The 19,946-nt window shown below is 51.4% G+C and overlaps 1 protein-coding gene across 9 annotated transcripts in view; it reads left to right on the forward strand.

Annotated features, from left to right (window-relative positions):
• CEP68 (centrosomal protein 68) overlaps positions 1 to 19,946 on the forward strand; it is a 26,964-nt gene continuing 7,018 nt past the window's right edge. For 4 of the 9 annotated variants that reach the window (XM_002691446.7, XM_024999439.2, XM_005212896.5 and 1 more), the window contains exons 1-6: positions 1 to 132; positions 7,278 to 7,356; positions 11,175 to 11,567; positions 13,165 to 14,676; positions 16,029 to 16,151; positions 18,820 to 18,916. In XM_002691446.7, coding sequence (XP_002691492.2) covers positions 11,217 to 11,567; positions 13,165 to 14,676; positions 16,029 to 16,151; positions 18,820 to 18,916 — 2,083 coding nt within the window. In that variant the 5' untranslated portion in view covers positions 1 to 132; positions 7,278 to 7,356; positions 11,175 to 11,216. Of the gene's footprint in view, positions 133 to 7,277; positions 7,357 to 11,174; positions 13,036 to 13,164; positions 14,677 to 16,028; positions 16,152 to 18,819; positions 18,917 to 19,946 lie in introns of those variants that run through there. The other 5 variants (XM_024999441.2, XM_059891783.1, XM_024999442.2 and 2 more) reach the window with 5 other exon arrangements.

The following is a 19,946-nucleotide window of genomic DNA, read 5'->3' on the forward strand; positions in this document are numbered from 1 at the left end:
GGTCCCGCCCCAGGCGTTCAGGACTCCGGCGGGAGGGCCTCTGTGTCCACCTGGGACTCCGTCTTCGTAGCTGCCGCATGCGACTGCTGACGCCGCTGGCTCATTCGGGGAGTCCGAAGGGTTCCGGACGCGGTAGGTAGCGACCGGCTGGTGCACAGGCGCGGAGCTCGGGGGGCTGCGGCCCGGCCCCCTCGCTCTGCGGGGGCGGGCCGCGGGGCCTTGCGTCCCCTTCCCCTAAGGGCGCCGAGGCTTTAAGGGGCCGGGGGCGCCTCGTGCCTGAGCCTCCATTTTGCAGGCGGAACGGAGGGTGAGAGTAGCTGCCGGGAGTCGGGGCGCGGAGGCGGGAGGCCGTCTTTGGAAAAGCCTGAGCGCGGCGAAATCGGGCCGCGGGAGCGAGCGTGTCCGGGCATCCTCCCGTCCGAGCAGCTGCGCCGCGTTGCTGCCCCGGCTTCAGAGGACTGACTCTCCTCCGCGGCCTCGCCTCGGGCGTGTCTTGTTTATTACCCTGCGCGCTCGCCCTGCCCAGGTGCTCCGGGAGTTAGGGGCTCGAGCTGCTCCTGGATCCGGGCTGCCTTAGAGACTCTCTCTCACCCGCTCAGGGTCATTCCGGCTATTAAGATGGAGACGAACGATGCCTTCTGGTCGCTTAGAATGCTGCAGCCCCGCTGCCGAGGAGAAAATGCAATTCCTCTCACATGTTTTGCCTGGAAAGGCCACCCTTTCCAACTGTCATCACTAGAATGGTTCTCAGCCCAGGGGCACAAGTCCAAAACCTGTCCAGGCCCTTTATAATTATTGGGTTGGGTTCGGTGTATTGTTTGTAATAAAAATGAACGGAAACCAGCCAGTGCCACCGCAGATTTGGACCTCACTGGGAGTTTACTGGAGGAGGATGGGGAGGGCGGACACGAAGATAGATGACATTCATAAAAACCCTTATGTTCCTAGACCTAGGATGTGAAGGTTGTTGTTAAAATAATGCATAACACAGTGTTTTGGGTCAAGAAATCAACGGTACAAGGCTTGATTAAGAGGTTGAGGTAACAACAAAATTCTGTAAAGCAATTATCCTTCGATTAAAAAATTGAAAAAAAGAAAAAAAGGTAGAGGTCATCCCTTCTCATTCTTGTTCCTTCCACCACCTGGGTCAATCAGTTCTGAGTCTCCTGCTGCAGAAAAGAGGAAATAACTCAGGTTTCACCTCTTCTGGAAAGCTTTTTAAAGGTCTTTCCCTACCCCTCAACTAATAATCACTCCCTACTTTGGTCTGCCTTCTGTAGCCTCTGTCTTTATACATCACACTATATTGTGGTTTCCCCAGCCCCTAGGACAGTGCTTGGAACACAGAAGACACTCAGTGGCTGAAGGAAGCCAAAAGAAAGCAAAAACTCAGTAGTGCAGCCAAAAGTCGACAAAAACTTTAATTCTATTAACATGTTGGGCCAGCTATTTGTACAGGTGAGGAAAGCAGTTGAGCTGTGGCTTTCAAGTCAAATCCCATGACTTTAGCTCAACCTTGTTACTAACTTTGCATAAGTTAGGTAACTTCTTCATGCCTCAGTTTGCTCAGTTAAATGGGAGTGACAATAGTACCTACTTCATGATTTCTGAGGATTAAATAAAATATTGAAATAAAATGCTTGGCATAGTTCCCTGGCACTATGTTCCTTAGGTGTTCACACTTGTTAGGATAAAAATAAACATATTTGAGCAGATTCACTAATACTAAACATCTATATAGTATTTAATCCTCAGGTTCTGTCTGCCTTTTGGTCCTTATCTGTTCCTTGATTTTAAAAATATTCCTTAAGCCATTCAAGATTTCCCCCCGCCCCCCCCCCCCCTGTAAAAGTATTCCATGGAAGATTACTGTTTATGCATTTAAAGTACCGTCACCCACTGGAGATTGATGGAGTGCCAAATAACAATTTGGTCAAGTATTGCAGTAATATTTGATGAACTTTTCATGTGGTCTGTTACTGAAATGGTCATATAAAAGCAGAGGAGAGGGAGGCTGATGTGGCTGACAAAGTTGGTTCAGATGGAAGTGGACTTGAGATGTTGTCTCTCCTTTTAACTTAAATCTGTTTTCATGAAAAAACTCCTTCCTGTCTTGAAAGTTGTTAACAAACATTGTGAACACTGGAAAAAGTCTTCTAGTAGCTCTGAATCTATTTGCTAGACATTGAGGTGGCAGATGCACCCCCTAGGGGGAGGTTGCCTCACTTCCGGATTTTCCTGTACCACTTTCTGGTCACAGGAAACAGGCTGTCTATTTCCTGCCAGCTGTAGGTCCCCTTGGTATATCAGTTTCTCTTAAATTACTTGGAATCTCCAAAACAAAGACCTTGTCTCCTCTCACTTGTAAGGATCACAGGAGAATTCTGGTCTCTGATTGTGCTTTTAGTGTAGCTATATGAATCTGGAATCCTTTTTAGGAAATACCATTCTTTCTGAAGATGCCCTCCAGTTGTGACATCCTGTCATTAACCATTAAGAAACCTGCCACAGGTGTAAGCTTTTCCTAGTGTCCTATTGGAAGGACCTTAAGGACTGCTGCTGCTGCTGCTAAGTTGCTTCAGTCATGTCCGACTCTACGCGACCCCATAGACGGGAGCCTACCAAGGCTCCCCCGTTCCTGGGATTCTCCAGGCAAGAACACTGGAGTGGGTTGCCATTTCCTTCTCCAGTGCATGAAAGTGAAAGTGAAGTCGCTCAGTCATGTCCGACTCTTAGCGACCCCATGGACTGCAGCCCACCAGGCTTCTCCATCCATGGGATTTTCCAGGCAAGAGTACTGGAGTGGGGTGCCATTGCCTTCTCCGGACCTTAAGGACAGGGACCGTAAATTTCCTACTTTTGTCTGCCTTGCATAAAGTGGGTGCTTGATGAATGGTTGGAAAGCCATTGTATTTCCCTTTCAGGATGCTGAAATAGGCTTACTAACTTGGTGGTTCTGAAACATTACTATGCCTACCAACCACCTGGAAAGCTTGCTAAGATGCAGATTCTGATTCCAGAGCTCTGGGGTGGTGCCTGAGAATCTGCATTCCCAGCAAGCTCTGAGGTGATGCAGGTGCTGCTTTTCCATGGACAACACTTTGAGTAGAAAGATACTAACATAAGGATCTACATTTGATTTTTAGACGTACTGGTAAACAGGCTTTGTTTTCTTCTGGCATTTGATGAAGTGTTGGATTTAGAGCTTTTAAAAAAAAAAAAAAAATTCTGTTTTTAACACTCCTCTATTTTGTTCCAAAAATTGAGTAATCTTTCCCAGTGTAACAAGATTTTTAAGAAAAGTGATTGAGACAGATCAGGTGAAAAATACCAAAGTTGAATGCCTCTTTGGCCTCTGGATTTTACTTGCATGAGACTACTGATTTGCTTCTGAGCTTCCAAGCAGCAAGAGCAAAGAGGAGAATTTTTTTTAAATCAGTTTTGCTGGTACCTATATAAAGTAAAGAGTAAACTGGCTACTCAGTGAAATCACAGTGTCTGTTACAGAGACCTGAGAATTCTTCTCCAAAGAGAAACGTTCTTAATGGCACCTCCCGCGTATCAGTCAGTTTCTTAATCAGTCTTCACATCTTGTGGCCCGACGGACTCATAGAAAACTGTTAGTACAGTAAAAGCAGTGGCCTGTGGAGCCGCAGCCATATGGTCCAGGGCCAGCTTCTTTAGACAGTAGGAATGATTTGTGTTATGGGGCAGATGGTTTTTTGACCTTGCTCTCTGTTGGGAACAGAATAGTGTTAGCTACTCCTTGATGTCCAACTCTTTGCAAACCCCATGGTCTATATCCGCCAGGCTCCTCTGTCCATGGGATTCTCCTGGTAAGAATACTGTAGTGGGTTGCCATTCCCTTCTCCACAGGATCTTCCCGACCCAGGGATCGAACCCAGGTCTCTGGCGTTGCAGGCAGATTCTTTACCATTTGAGCTACAGGGAAGACTTAGGTGGGAACAGAGGGTCCACTTAATGGATATGTTCAGTCCCCATCATCCTCATACTTTGAGCTTCGTTGGATGGCAATAATCTGCTGCCAAGGAGGCCCGAGAGCTTGGGGTGGGGGGAGGGGTGGCTGGAAGCTCAGTTAAGATCCTTGTAGATGTGGCAGTGCATCTCCTTAAAGGCCATCTAAAGACCTCTCGTGACAAGTTAAAAGGTTGGCCTTGCTGTGAGGTTCTCTGTGGCCCCAGTCACAGAGAGCACAGTTTTGGTTGATTTTTTTTTTTAACTTCTTTATTAAGCTGGCTGCGTAAAAGATATTATATGTTCTCATGTTAACAGTTCTTGTCATGAACAAAGGCAACAAAAATAGTGCAGTAGTAAGATGTGCTTCACATACGATCACATGGTAATAGGAGCTCAGGCCTCGAAGGGCTGCAGGGCTTGCGCAACCAGGGAAGGAGCAGGTGGAAGGGGGTGGCTTTGAGCCGTGGGCCTCCCAGTCTCAAGCCTCCTGCACAGCGTTCCTGGCAGCCACCCCACTCTGAGGCCGGCCTGGGCCTCTCGTGACTGCCCCTCTTGTTGGCCTCCCCACACACGTCTTCACCTGCTTTCATACTGCCTCGCATGCCTGGACTGGCTTCTGCCTTTGAGCCCCTTTCTGCCATCCATCTAGTTCCCCCAGAAGCCTTCCAGCAAAACTGACAGTACTGGGTCCACCCCACCGCCCCCCTTTCTTCCTCGAGTGAAGATTCATGTTCCTAGAGAAAGGGCAGCACGGAGACCTTCTTTGTCTGCTTCTCCGGCCTGATTCTGCCACCTCAGAATTCAGTGCATGGCATTCATTGACCACTTACACCTATGGGCTCCTACGGAAACAGCTCAGAGCTTAAGGGCTTTAGCCCCTGAACTGGTAGGGCTGGCTCAGGCAGCACCTGGTCTCCGTGGCTGGTAGAGGTGCCTTCTGTGCACCCAGGTACAGAGATGGGTCCCAGGCAGAACCTGGCTTCCTGGGCAGAGTTGCTGTAAATCAGATGGTTTGTGAGCTTGTGATTTAGAAAATCCTGATCAGAGGAGGATTGCCCCCTAAGTTGAGCATTTGTACATTTGAATGGTTTAGTTAAGGACATAGCCAGCCCCCCTCAAGTTCCCCCCCTTTCCACCCACATGCGGACTTCCAAGTTCTCTGTTCTCCATCCTGGACAGGCGTGAGTGGGAGGAAGTCCTGGCAACTGTGATGGGGCTGCACAAGGAGTGTGCGGCCAGTACCAGGAAGGGTCAGATGTCCAGACTTAACCAGTTAGTGTGACCCCATACATGATATGTGAGCATATCTTTACCGTAGGGCAAGAGTAAGCCAAGCCTCCATCATTCCTAATTTCATCTGGTAGGTCATATTGTCTCTGCGGGTCCTGTAAACTGACAGAATTTTAATACCAAACTCCACGTGGTCCCTCTCCCGGAGTTTGCCCAAACTCATGTCCATTGAGTTGGTTGATGCTATCTAACTATCTCATCCTCTGCCACCTGCTTCTCCTTTTGCCTTCAGTCTTTCCCAGCATCAGAGTCTTCCAAAGAGTCAGCTCCTCGCATCAGGTGGCCAAAGTATTGGAGTTTCAGCATCAGTCCTTCCAGTGAATATTCAGGGTTGATTTCCTTCAGGATGACTGATTTGATCTCCCTGCAGTCCACAGGACTCTCAAGAGTCTTCTTCAACACCACAGTTCAAAAGTATCAGTTCTTTGGTGCTCAACCTTCTTTATGGTCTATCACATCCATACATGACTCCTGGAAACCATTAGCTTTGATTATACTGAGCTTTGTCGGCAGAGTGATGTTTCTGATGTTTAATATGCTGTCTAGGATTGTCTTAGGTTTCCTTCCAAGGAGCAAGCGTCTTTTAATTATAATGGCCTCAATCACTGTCCGCAGTGATTTTGGAACCCAAGAAAATATAGTCTGTCACTGCTTCTACTTTTTCCCCTTCTATTAGCCATGAAGTGATGGGACTGGATGCCATGATCTTAGTTTTTTGAATGTTGAATTTTAAACCAGCTTTTTCACTGCCTTTTTTGACTTTCATCCAGAGGCTCTTTATTCCTCTTCACTTTCTGCCATTATAGTGGTATCATCTGCATATCTGAAGTTATTGATATTTCTCCTGGCAATCTTGATTCCAGTCTGTGATTTATCCAGCCTTGCATTTCACATGATGTACTCTGCATATAAGTTAAATAAACAGGGTAACAATCTATAGTTTTGTCATACTCCTTTCCCAATTTTGAACTGGTCTGTTGTTCATGTCTGCTTGTAACTGTTGTTTCTTGACCTGCATACAGGTATCTCAGGAGGCAGGTAAGTGGTCTAGTATTCCCATCTCTTAAAGAATTTCCCCAGTTCGTTGTGATCCACACAGTCAAAGGCTTTTTTGTAGTCAGTGAAGTGGAAGTAGATGTTTTTCTGGAATTCCTTTACTCTCTCCATGATCTACTGAATGTTGGCAATTTGCTCTCTCATCCTGCAGCTCAAGTGGCTAGTCTCTTGACTTGGCCAAGCACAGGGCTGAACTGGTGCGTGCAGATCTTTCTCAGATGGGAGGCTTGAATTCATTGTCCGCTCAGAGCCCTCCAGTCACTCAGTCCAATTTCTTGTCACTTTCTTGTTAGAAAAGGCCGCTGACTGGGGCCTCTGCCCACCTAGGAGCTGCTGACCTCCAAAAACACTGTAAAGTGTGTGATCATAGAGCAGGGATGACCCATGAAGAGTAGCAGATTGTTTAACGCTACTGACAGCATAGCACATTTTCATCTGAGCAGTCCATTTGGTGTTCTGGAAAGGTGGAAGCTTGTCTCACTGGAAGGATTCAAGCAGAATCCCCTTCTCCACCCTCATCCTCAGAGGCGTGAGAAGAAACGATGATGTGTAAAATCTAGAATCTGTGTGGAAATGAGAGCTGGACTGTCATGCAACTGGGCATGTTAACATGCCCACCTGACACTTGCCTACAGAGTTGAGCTCTTTATCCATTTGCTTGGCAGATGATTGATGTCTTCAGTAGTCATTCCTTCAAGGAGTTTTCCCTATCCCAGTTGATTTCTCCCTTTCTTTGTTTTCTGTAATACTTATGTACAATTTGGATTGAACACTCATGGTAGACTTTTTTCTTTTCACATGAATCTGTTTTAATTCTCATTTAAAAAAAAAAAAAAAGCTCATGTGGCACAGGGAAAATACACCTTGATTTGTTAGGCAGATTAATAAGTGAGATTATGAACAGACTATGTATCCAGACTGAGAAAATAACCACCTATGATCTGTCTTTTCAGAAAATCAATGAAAATCGCTGAATTTCAGACCTCTCCTGGTTGCTGAGGGACTTCTGGTGACACTGTTCTCTTAGTTCAGGTTTGTATCTATACTTGAAAGTTACCTAGCGGTATCCCCAGAGGAGCTTTTAATTCTAGCCCATCACTCATCCCCAGGATGAAGAGATACCTTCTTTTTGAATAGTGAAATCCAGACAAGACAAATCAAAAACACATTGTTAAACAAAGATAGAGATCATTTCTTTGTACCCCTCTATTGCCCCAGTATCATCTTATTTTAGTCCCCTGTCATTAAGACCACCTGCTTTAGTGAGGGGGGACCAGGAGAGTAAATATGGATTAGCCACCCATCATGGCTTGACTCTGGACATTGAAAGGATTTCTAGAAACGGAGCAAGAAATTGGGGCCTCTGATTAGGTTCAGCCTTCACCCTAATTCTTCCAGCTGGTGGGCTCCGCTTGTTCCTGTAATTGTGGAAACAGTTTGCCTGTCATCGTCTTCTTGCCGCTTCTTAAATAGCCACTAGGCGAGGATGTGGCTCCATGAAGGTTCTGTCCTGTGGGACTTGGTCCCTTACCAGTCTCTCTAAGCCTGCTCTGTGTGTCTGTTTTGTACCTTGTTCCCCAGTTGGTTCATAAAGAGCTTGGGTTCTGCAGTCACTCAGGCCTGGATTTGACTCTCTGAAAGGTTTCCCCGCTCTGTGAAATTAGGATAAAAGGACCCACCTGCTGTGGGAAACCGGCATGCTCTCAGGCCACAGGTGGGAGTATACCAGATGCCCAAGGTACCGGTGTGAGTCCTCTTCACCTCAGCATTTCTTCTGACTCTTGATACTGTGGGTGTGCTAGTATGTGTGCAGTGGTGTGTGTGTGCGCACGCGTGCGTGCTTGTTCATCACAGCATTAGTAGCAAAAGGTGGAAATCACATAAATATCCACCAGGAGGTGGAATAAGCTAGCGTGCATCCTTACAGTGGAGTACAGTGCTGGGTGGGGGCGGAAAACAGAAGGTGCTGACTGTGCCTTGCTAAGGAGAGATCTCCAAGGTATTTCATTTAAAAAAAGAACACAAGATTCCGAACAGCGTGTCCTGTACAGTTAACTACTTCCGTGTTAAAGGGGGCAGTGGGGGAAGATGAAATAAATTTTTGTGTTTGTCTACATATACTCAAGAGATGAGAAACACACACAGCATTCATTAGACCTACCTGGTTTTTTGTGGGAGTATCTAGTGGTAAATATTTTTGCCTGATTTATATGAAAAATTGGCGGCTTTGTCTTCCCCTGTTGGACTCCTTGGTTCCTTGTAAGGTGCCTTGCTTCATTAATTCTGTCTCCTCGTGGCGCCCCCGCCCCGCCCCGCCCCATGCTCTGTGCGCAGGCGCTGTCCACATGCCCTGTGTCCTCTGGGGGTAGGGGAGGGAGACTTGCATGTGCAGCGTATTCTATATCTGAACCACATGTACCCAGTTCAAGGCAGTCGTTCTTCTGATGAGTCCCTGTGCACACGATGGCCATGAGAAGTGGTAAGTGTGCACATGACCTGTGTTCTGCTCTTGGCTCGCTGCTGACTGGAGCCTCGCCAGTCAGCCAGGCCGGGCAGAACACTCTTGTTTTCTGGGCATGCTGTCCCCACCAGTGGTGTTTCCGGTGTGAGGGCCGAGCAGGATGAGCCCCCTCCGTGGCCACCTCCACCTGCTCTGGCTTCCCTGCTGCCCCAGCACCTCCTGTTGCCATCAGTGCCTTCTTGTCTCTGAGGAAACGAGGCTGTTTGTGGCTAGGTTTTAGCTTTGAGGTTGGCAGTGCATTCCAGGCAGCTGCCCAGATCCTGGGCGCTTGTACTCCCTTGCCTCCCTGTTCAGTCCTCCGGGAGTTCTCCTGCCTGCTTTCATTCCAGCCTCATCTGGCCATGGCTCCCAGCAGAGCCCTCGCCTGCACACTCAGGCTCAGGGTCCCCCCTCTGTGGTCCGTGAAGCTCCTGTTGGAATGGCTCTGTTCTCAGATCCAGCTCCCAGTCATTCCTTCCCTCGCCCCAAGGGCTCACCCTGGTTCTCTCCTCCTTGCTGCCTGCCCTGTGTACTTGTCTGTTGTTGTCACATGCCTGCATGCCGTGTGACCACTGCCATTGTCATCCACCTGGACTTCCACGGCTTCCCTCAGTTACCCATTAATTGGAACCCAGGTCAGCGGGAGGACAGTTGGTGCTGTAGCCCTGGCCATCCTTGGAATGAGAAGTGCCCACCTGCTGCACAGCCCAGGGTGTGGCTTCCCGACTGCCTCTCCTTCGCCAGCAGAGCAGGCACTGTGGGAGCCCTGAGCTCAGCCACAGCCTGAAGTAGAGCAGTCAGAGCCAGGCTGGAGCCGCTTGCCTGCTGCTGGGCTGTGGTGACGGCAACTGCTGCAGCGCTGGCACAGGGAGGGCCCCAGCCAGGCCCCTGGCCCCGTGGGGCTGGGCCAAAGGGACAGGTGACCTTGTGTGTTCAGTCACCAGGTCGTGTCCGACTCTTTGCAACCCCAAGGACTGCAGCACACCAGGCCTCCCTGCCCCTCACCATCTCTTGGAGTTGGCTCAAGTTCATGTCCATTGGGTCAGTGAAGCCATCCAGCCATCTCATCCTCTGTCACCCTGTTCTTCTGCCTTTAGTCTTTCCCAGGTGTTTTCCAGTGAGTCGGCTGTTCACATCAGCTGGTCAAAATATTGGAGCTTCAGCATCAGTCCTTCCAATGAATATTCAGGGTTGATTTCCTTTAGGATTAACTGGTTTGATCTCCTTGCTTTCCAAGGGACTCTCAAGAGTCTTCTCTAGCACCATAGTTCAAAGCATCAGTTCTTCAGCGCTCTGCCTTTATGGTCCAGCTCTCACATCCATACATGACTACTGGAAAGACTGTAGCCTTGACTATGTGGACCTTCATCAGCAAAGTGATGTCTTTGCCTTTTTACACACTGTCTAGGTTTGTCATAGCTTTCCTGCCAAAAAGCAATTGTCTTCTAATTTCATGGCTACAGTCACCATCTGCACCAATCTTAGAGCCCAAGAAGAGAAAATCTGTCACTGCTTCCACATCTTCCCCTTCTGTTTGCCATGAAGTGGGACCGGATGCCATGCTCTTAGGTTTTTTTAAATATTATGGCTCAGACAGCAAGGGTGACTTTAGGCAGGACCAAACCATGACTCCGGAGAAGGCAATGGCAACCCATTCCAGTACTCTTGCCTGGAAAATCCCATGGACGGAGGGCCTTGTGGGCTGCAGTCCATGGGGTTGCTAGGAGTCGGACACAACTGAAGCGACTTAGCAGCAGCAGCAGCAGCAGCAAACCATGACTCAGGCTTCCCAGTACTAGTGGTAAAGAACCCACCTGCCAATGCAGGTAGACGTAATAGATGTGGGTTTGATTCCTGGGTTGGGAAGATCCCCTGGAGGAGGGGATGGCAACCCACCTCAGTATTCTTGCCTGGAGAATCCCATGGACTAGAGGAGCCTGGTGACTGCAGTGTACGGGGTTGAAAAGAGACACGACTGAAGCAACTTAGCACGCAGCACAAAGCTTGACTCTGGTTTGGACTTGCGTTGACCCTCCTGGGCATCTGTTGGGTCTCAGGGTGTATCTCGGGGTGCAGGTGTTTACAGTTGGCCTTGGCCTTGCTGGGGGCAGGTATGATAGGATGGGCTCCGGCCACATAACAGCAGAGGACAGGATAACAGCTCCTGCTTCCCCTTCGGAAGGGTCTCGAGCTGAGGAAAAGCCACACCTCTGTTCTTCTTTGAGGAAGTAGCCATCATTTATTTGTTCTTTTGGCCAAAAAAATTTTGTCTTAATCATTAAGAAACAAAAGGTTTCCTGGTCATGGAAGCAGGAAGTTTATCTTTGTCTCTCCCTTTCCCATCTTGTAGGGAGCTGAAGCTTCAGCAGAATCCTGACCCAGGGACATCTCAATGGCCCTGGGAGCAGAAAAGGCAGAGGGGGAGGCGTCCTCAGACACGAAAGCCCCTTCCTGTGGGAGCTGGAGCCGTGGGGAGCAGGAGCTGATCCCCGTAGGGCCTGTGCTCGGGGAGCAGCCACCACGCCTGGAAGCCGAGGGAGGACCCGCCTCTCCTGTTGAGGGCACCGAGGGGCTCCCCGGCCCTGCCTGCTATGGTGGGGTTGGCCCTGGCCCCTCCAGAGCCTGCCAGCCACCAGCAAGCGGGGCCAGCAGGGAGCCAGCAGCTGGTGGGTCTAAGCCCGCTTTTGGTTGCGTGCCTTCTGCTGGCCTGGAGACTGGTGATCTGCCCTCTGCAGGAAGTCAGGTAGGCACCAGGGTAGTGGGGCTGTCCTTTGAGAGTCCACTCCAGCATTGTCTCACCATCTTACAGTTTCCCCAGCACCCGTGTGAGGCGGGGAGGTAGGGGAGCTTAGGTAGCTTGAATGTGCTGATTTCTGTTCTGCAGGCTCATATGGACAGGTGGGCCCAGCAGATAGCTCTGTCCACAGCATCTCCACTTCTTCAGGAGTATGACTGGTGACCTTTTGAGGATTGGGGATGCTGTGACCAAGACATCCTGCCCAGAGGGCAGGCAGGGGAGCCACGGTGGGGGACCCATGTCCTGTGTTTGACTTGGTGATGTGGAGGCTTTCTGGAGCCCCTGGGGAGACGTGGGGAAGAAGGTTCCAGGGCCATGGGCTCCTGGGGGCTGTATCCCACTGGGCCCTTGGGGACCTGGCAGCACTATCTCTGGGCAAAGAGGATTTCAGGGGCCTCCCTGACTACAGGCAACCTCGCCTAGTGGGTGTCATGTGGAGCAGGGAGTCCTGACTGTCTCTGACCTCGGGCAAACCACCGGATCTTGCAGGCCCTCAGGACAGTTGGGAAGGTTACCTGATTGACCTGTCCCTCCCAGCTCCGACAGCCTGTGGTGGTCTGCCTGCCAAGACCTCTCATGGTGACGGCTTTGATCTGTGCCATGTCATCGTGGCACTGGCTACCACGTGCTGCTGCCCAGAGCCCTGTGACGTGAGGAAGTTCTGAGCGTGACTGCCTGGGAGAAGACAGAGGCTAGGCCCACCTGCCAGGGGGCTGGGGCACTGCGAGGCTCAGGGCACCTGAGTCAGACTGAGTGAGCGAACACAGAGATGGGCTGTTCGTGTCAGTCTGGTGCTTGTTGCAGCGCTGCTGTTGGTTGAGCTCTCATTGTTCACCCTGGAGCTCATTTAATCTGCATAGCCTGAGGAGGCGGCCCTGTCACCACCCCCGCTTTGCAGGTGAGGGAAGTGAGGCTCAGAAGTGAGAGAAGTGAGTCTGGGAGCTGGCAGCTAGGGGTGGCCTCAGGGCTGTCTGGTTCTAAAGCCCACACCCTAACCTCTAGTGCCACCCTGCCTCCCTGGGGGTGGGCTCTTCATCGAGCTGATTAAAAGTCTGAGTGAGGAGGCTGGGGTGAATGACTCATTTTGCCACTATTGAGTCACCGCTGGGTGTGAGCCGAGCGGGTGGGGCCTGGTGGGCCGCCTGACTGCCAGGTTCGGATGTGTGTCCTGTCAGCAGCGGAACTGCTGAGGTCCTGCTTGCGCAGGGCACGCTTCTCAGAGGTTAGGCAGTGTGTTCCAGCTTCAGCACGACAGAGCTATTTGAGTTCTGCTGGCTCACGAAGGAGGCATCTGTGCAGGAAGAACCGGGGAGGAACGGTGGTGGGGGTTGGGGAGATCAGCTCCGGGAGGACTGTCTGCTCCCCTCATCTCCATCTCCAGCTGCACCCTCACTGTGTCTGACTCTTGCACCAGGTAGCAGGCTCTTCTTTTCAAGAACTTTCCTCCGGGTCATCTGGGTCCCCAAAACCACCCCAGAGTTGTCCCCGAAGAGAGAAGTCTGGCTCGCCTGTTTGATCTTTTCCCTCCCTCCTGTCACTGTAGATGGAGGAGACCAGGCTTCCTGCCCCGGAGGCGCTACCTCAGACTCACGCCATTCCCAGAGCTGCTGCTCTTTGCTTGGGACACGATGCTGACACCGAAGATGACCCGTCTCCTGTGGAATCGCCGCAGGTGCCAGACCTCTGCCCACAGTCTCCCATCTCGGGCTTCCCGTGCCCATCGAGGTGGAGGTCGGCCGTGAGCCCAGGGACGCCCGCGCCACCATCTTCCAGTTGCAGCATGTCCGCCTCTTCCCCAGGCAGCAGTCTCCAGGGTCACCAGGAAAAGGCGGAGCCTCGGAGTGGCTGCCTCGCCAAGGTCTCCTCCTCCTTGGAGCTGGCTGTCCCGCCGTCAGCGCCCTCAGTGGTCAGCCCTGGGCCTCGGCTCCAGTGGTTGCCCCAGCCTGTGTCCTCAGCGGGTGATGCCTCCGGGCTGGGCAGGAGACGTCTCTCCTTCCAGGCCGAGTACTGGGCCTGTGTGCTGCCCGATTCCCTGCCTCCCTCCCCAGACCGCCGCTCCCCACTCTGGAACCCGAACAAAGAGTACGAAGATCTGCTGGACTACACCTATCCCCTCAGGCCCGGGCCCCGGCTCCCAAAGCAGCTCGATAGCCACGTGCTGGCTGAGCCCGTCCTGCAGGACTCGGGCATAGACCTGGATAGCTTCTCTGTCTCCCCGGCGAGCACCCTTAAGTCACCCACTAACGTCTCCCATAGTTGCCCACCAGCCGAGGCCGCTGCCCTGTCATTCTCTGGGCCCAGAGAGCCAAGCCTTAAGCGGGGGCCCTCTGGAGTACCCCAGAAGCAGGGTGGTGTGGGGTTAGCATCTTGCAGCCTCTTTGCCTCTACTCCCAGAGCCCCAAGCGGTAGGGCCACTCCTTGGGTGAGCAGAGAGCCAGCCCGGAGGAACCTGAGGGACTGGCCACCTGTGGGCCGGCACCTTGAGCTGGGTTCTCCACGCCTGAGGACAAGGGACAAAGGGTGGTCCTCACCTGGGCTGGAGAGGGAGAAGGGGGCCAGCCAGGGCCTCAGGCGCCTCACCTGCGAGGAGTCTGGATGGAAACCCCAAGAGGAGGTGGAAAGTGACGACGAGTATCTGGCCCTACCCACTCGGCTGACACAGGTTTCTAGCGTGATTTCGTATTTGGGCTCCATTCCCACCTTGGTGCCCCTGTCCACGGATGCTGCCGAAGGGCAGAGCTCCCTGGACGTGTCAGACAGTGATGGGCCAGCTTCCCTCCCGTCAGACTCCAGCCAAAGCCAGCTTCCCTCCGGGGCTACCCTCAGAGGGTCCTGGAGTGCTGAGGACCAGAAGCACTGTTTGCGACGCTCCTTCGTCCATGCAAGGCGCTCTGCCAGAGAGGGCAGTCTGGTGAGCAGCCAGGCCCTGGGAGTCTCCTCCGGACCAGTGAGAACGCGCGCCTCCTGGTCAGCAGTGTTGGATCCAGATGCTGAAGGGCAGCCTCCCAGGAAGGGCGGCGAGCAGGGGAAAGAGTCACTCGTGCAGTGCGTGCAGGTAAACTCAGCGTCTCGGCACTGTTGCCTTCTTCCCCCGTCCACTGACCTTGTAGGAAGCTTGGTGACGTTGAGCACTTAGGTGCCAGGCGCCGTACTGCACCTTCTGTCCAGTCCTGATAAGGACTGGCATTCTCTTGTCAACGCTGGAGGAAAAGGCAGCGAGATGTTAGGTAACCTGCGCCTTCACTGTCAGTGAGAGTAGAGCCTGTGCTGCTAACCACTCCCCAGGCTGCTTGACCTTGAGGATCAAGAGGCCCTCTGCACAAGAGGGACCTGTGCTCAGATGCCTTCAGGAAGTACAGGCTCAATAAAAGTGTTTTCTTGGCCAAAAGACTGCCCAGAGCTTTAATTTGATAAAGTGCTGTAGCTGCAGATTGGAGGGTGTCAGGCACACTGTTGCCTAGACTTGCTGGACTCGTGTGGACCGTGTGAGAAAGGAGGTGGAGCTGCTACTGCATGGAACAGGGTTGTCCGCGCCAGGTAGTTGTGTGTTCTGGCTCCATCTCTTTAGTTTGCTTGTTGGTAGGATGTGGAGCTTTGCCTCCTTGGTCGTTGTGTGGGTTAAATGAAATAATTCATGTCCCGGACCTTGCACAGTCCCTCACATGAGGATGTTCAGGCGCGCAGCTGTCCACACCCTGGGAGAGCCCAGGGCCTGCCTCCCGCCTGAGCGCCCAGATGTGTCCACAGGCAGCAGGGCAGCCAGCCGAGGGCTGTGTCCCCAGGAGCGACGCCGCGGAAGTTTTCTAGCTCTCAAGGAGGGCTTTAGCCTGCCCTGTGGTGTCATGTGGACTTTGTTTGTACTGTGGAGCAGGTGGTACAGGTGTTAGCATGTGGAAGAGTGAAGCCGTGGGGTACAGGCCTGGGCTCCCAGCCCCTGGTGAGTGGCTGGCAGGAGTCTGGGGCCCGGCTCCCTGGGCGGGAAGGAGCAGCACAGGGACAAGCAGCTTCAGTTGTTTTCAGGTGTAGGATCAGGTCAGTCTTGGTCACGGTCCCATGTTCTATGTCCACATCTTCCCCAGGAGCAGTTCTACAGTCAGTACAGTGCTGACTGAGGAACTGACCTGTGTCGGGCAGGTCCCTTCTGGGCCGCTCTTTGCCCTCTGCCCTCTCCCCCATGTGCCCTGCCCTGTCCCTGCACACAGGGCTGGCCCTTCACAGACCAAGGGGCCACAGAGCCATGGTGAGCCCTCCATGTTGCCCTGGCAGAAGTCTAGTCACGGGTGGGGACAGACCAGGAGCAGAGGGGAGACAACACCTTGGTGGGGAATGCAGCCTGTAGCCTGGGATCCCCCAGATATTTTTAGCCTGTGGTTCCATGGGTGACACACGATTTATTTGTCCACACAGACATTTTGTTGTCAGCTGGAAGAGCTGATCCACTGGCTGTATAACGTTGCAGACACTACTGACCACCTCACTGCACCCAGATCCAACCTCACAGGCCTCAAGTCTTCTCTGCAGCTTTACCGGGTAATAAGTGGTCCTGGTTTCTGACTGTTCACTCACTAGATGGTGGTAAATTACTTGACTAGAAGGTAAAAGTTTGGGTGACTGATGCACAGTGTCATGATCCATTGACTTTTACCTGAAATCTAATCAGACATCTTACTGGAAATCTAATTCTTTTCAAATCCTTAATGCTGAAAAACTAACATGTATGAGTTACTTCCCAGACCAAGTAGAGCTTGAAGAAAGTCCATTTTATTTACCTTCAATCCAGAATACTTCAGGGTTATTTGCAATGTGATTTTCCAAATGTCTCAGGCTTCCCTGATAGCTCAGTTGGTAAAGCAATGCAGAGACTCCAGTTCGATTCCTGGGTTGGGGAGATTCCTTGGAGAAGGGCCAGGCTACCTGCTCTGGTATTCTTGGGCTTCCCTTGTGGCTCAGCTGGTAAAGAATCTGCCTGCAATGTGGGAGACCTGGGTTCGATCCCTGGGTTGGGAAGATCCCCTGGAGAAGGGAAAGGCTACCCACTCCAGTATTCTGGCCTGGAGAATTCCATGGACTGTAGTCCATGGGGTCACAAAGAGTCAGACACAGCTGACTTTCACTTTACAGATTCTCAGGGATTGATAGACAGAGATCTGCATTGTTAGGAAATCACAAGACTACTGAAATTAAGTAAAATTAAAAGATTAAGTTTTTCAGTTCTGGCCACATTCCGAGTGTTTGGTCATCACATTTGTCTGGTGGCTACCATATTGAATAGAGCCTTTAGAACATTTCTATCATCACAGAAAACTCTGTTGGACAGCCCTGACTGGTATTTTTAGGATTTGAGCTGAATTGCACTGACTCCAGAATACACACAAGGCATTTTGATGGTATTTAAACCAAAATATGACCCAGTTTGCTTCTCAAGGTATTCTTTTGAAGGGTAGGGGTTACCTCTTTTTAGATTTTGTTATTTTAAGGATCTCTTTGTGGGTCCTGGTTAACTTTGTAACGGGTGTATTTTGTGACATTTTGTGCTGTTCTGGCATAGTTATCAGTAGGCCCTCTTTCATTCTCAGAAGTGTTCTGAATTGGATGATAAAGTATCAGTCAATACTGATATCACTTGATACTGATATTCACATCAACTGAGCCACCTGCTGGCTTACATTGCATCTGTCTGGTTGACCCAGTCTTTCTGTTGCCTCTTCCGGAGGAGCAGAGGTAGTGTTTGTGGCCTGAACTTGTGGTTTAGTCCAGTTTTCTGGGACAGTTCTTTGAATAGAAGAGTGTGTGATTTACTTGTGACCAAGCCAGGGCCACACCACCCAACTCAGAGCTCTTTCCACACCCAGGCAAGACGGGGGACCCTTTGTTTTCCAACTTGGAGCCAACTAAAATTGAGGGGCAAGGCCTTGCCTGGGTGGGCCAGCTGCCCTACCCTCGTGGGAATGCTGCTTCCTGCTGAATGGAGAGTGGTTGCCAGAGTTCCTTTCCCAGAGCACACTTGAGAGAGGAGAGGAAGGCTGAGCGTGAGGGCCCACTCCCAGGAGGCCCAGGGCAGCACCACCATGGAGAGGGCACTGCTTGGAGTTTGGACCCACTGGGGTGGCCTTTCCAGCAGGCCTCCGCCCCACTCCCCTCCTAGCAGGCGCCTCACAGCAGCTCTGTTGCCACCACTTTATTCTCCTCCTGTCCTCTGCGTGTCAGGCCAGTCACATGCACCTATCCTGCTTTGTGGGTAGAGCTGAGAGCTGAGCTGGGAGTCACTGCAGGTTAGCGAAGCCTAGCCCGCTTGTGTCATCCACACGACTGTATCACCAGGTGGGACCCCACTGTCAGCGCTGCTGCACCCAGGATGGCGCCTGGCTCACGCCCACATGTGAGCTGCCTCGAGCCTACTTAGATACCACATATAAGCACATGTACACTGGTTCACACACGTTTCACTTGTGACCCTGTCTTGTGTATTTTGTCTTAACACAGTGGGTTTGTGGCAGCATATAAACTGCAGAGAACTAAAGAAATAATCAATACAGGTAATTAGGGCAAACGAAAACAAGACAGGAATATAGTAAATCCAGAAGTAAAACTGCAACTTCAGAATGTGAACTGCACCCTGTGCTGAAGGTGGTCATGGATTTGACTTCACATCTTAGCAGCTGAAGGAAAAACCAGAAACGGTTACAAGGCTTGGTACTGCAAGGGGAAAAGAAATCAACCGCTCAGGAGACTCACAGCTTCCCTGACGCCATCCCACGGCCTCAGGTCCAGAGAGAGCGGGACAGGGAGGACGTGGGGCAGGCTGCAGCTGCCTGTGGCCACACTGAAGGCGCCTCTGTGGCTCTGCGGGTCCACTAGAATGGAAGACAGTCTCAACAGGCCCGTGAGCCTAAATGGGACCCTTTGAGGTGTAGCCCACACGGGAATCCCGGCCTCCAGGCTGTTCAGGAGCCAGGCTCTGCCAGGGAAAAGAAAACTCTGCTTTTGTCAAGTTGTAAACAGAAAAACAGGATTGACTCTGGGTTTGCTTTGGGCTCAAAGAAGATGAGGTTAAACTACTGCACTGTTTACTTGGGGAATCCTGAAGAGTGGGTGGGTTAAAGGGGAGTCCAACTACCAAAGAAAAGATCATTTTTAATGACTTTTGTGAAATGGTAGTAATAAAGCTTTTTCCTGTTTTTTTCTGTTATGCTCTAAGCAATTTAAGAAAGATATAGATGAACACCAGTCCCTGACGGAGAGTGTCTTACAGAAAGGGGAGATCCTGCTTCAGAGCCTGCTGGATAATACCCCAGGTGAGATTCTTGGGTTTTGAATTTAGCTGGTGCTTAATATAACCTCTCAGTGCAAGTCCGGGACCCACTCTGTCACCAGGCGGAGCCAGTGTACAAGAATCCCTCGTGTCCACACCCATTGCCTTTGACTCCCACAGTCGACTGCCAGCTTCTCGCATCTTCATGGCCCCACAAACACGTGATGAGGCAGTCACAGCCCTGCGGGTGTGAGAAGTCAGGCATTGAGCCTGCAAGAAAGATGCACTTTTTTTTTTATACTTTAATATATATATGGCTGTGCTCGGTCTTAGCAGCATGCAGGAGCTTCAGCTGCAGCGTGTGAACCTTGCTGCTGGATGTGGGATCTAGTCCCCTGACCAGGGATTAAACCAAGGCCCCTGATTGAGAGCACGGAGTCCCAGCCACTGGACCACAAGGGAAGTCCCAAGAACAGTGCTCTTTAAGCTTCTGCCTTTCCTTGGTGGAGTCCTTGGTGGGAATGCTGGCTTTAGTCCAGCTCCCCTTAGCTTAGGGGAGCCAAGGACACTGGGGAGCCTACAGGGCTCCCTTCCTTTTGCCCTGCAGGCTGGACCCCTCTCTCGTTATCTGCTTTGGGGGAGGATTTGTTCCAGGACCTGAGAGCAGTCAATCTGTTCTATGGGAAGAGACTGAAGGAAGAAGTGAACTGATGAGAAGGGGACAGGTGGACGGTGGTACACAAACTAAGCTTGAGCCCTTTCCCAGGATGGATTCCCAGATTAGGAAGGTGAGAAAATCAGACTCTGAGAGTGCATCTCAGGGTGCAGGTGTTTACAGTTGGCCTTGCCCTTGCTGGGAGCAGGTATGATAGGACGAATATGACAGGAGAATGCTAAGTTAAAGCAAGGAATTGATGGACCCCTCAGAGCAGTCCCTATGTTTCTGTAAGACTGAGCAAGCAAGTGCTGAAAAAGCCCATCTGTGTTTTGCCTCAGTTTTGGACTGAAGTGGGATTTCCACTGGAAGCAAAACAGTGTGAACAAAGTGGGCAGGGTCCACTGGCTTGAGAAGG

Source organism: Bos taurus, chromosome 11, assembly GCF_002263795.3.
Source record: "Bos taurus isolate L1 Dominette 01449 registration number 42190680 breed Hereford chromosome 11, ARS-UCD2.0, whole genome shotgun sequence".
NCBI classification, from domain to species: domain Eukaryota; kingdom Metazoa; phylum Chordata; class Mammalia; order Artiodactyla; family Bovidae; genus Bos; species Bos taurus.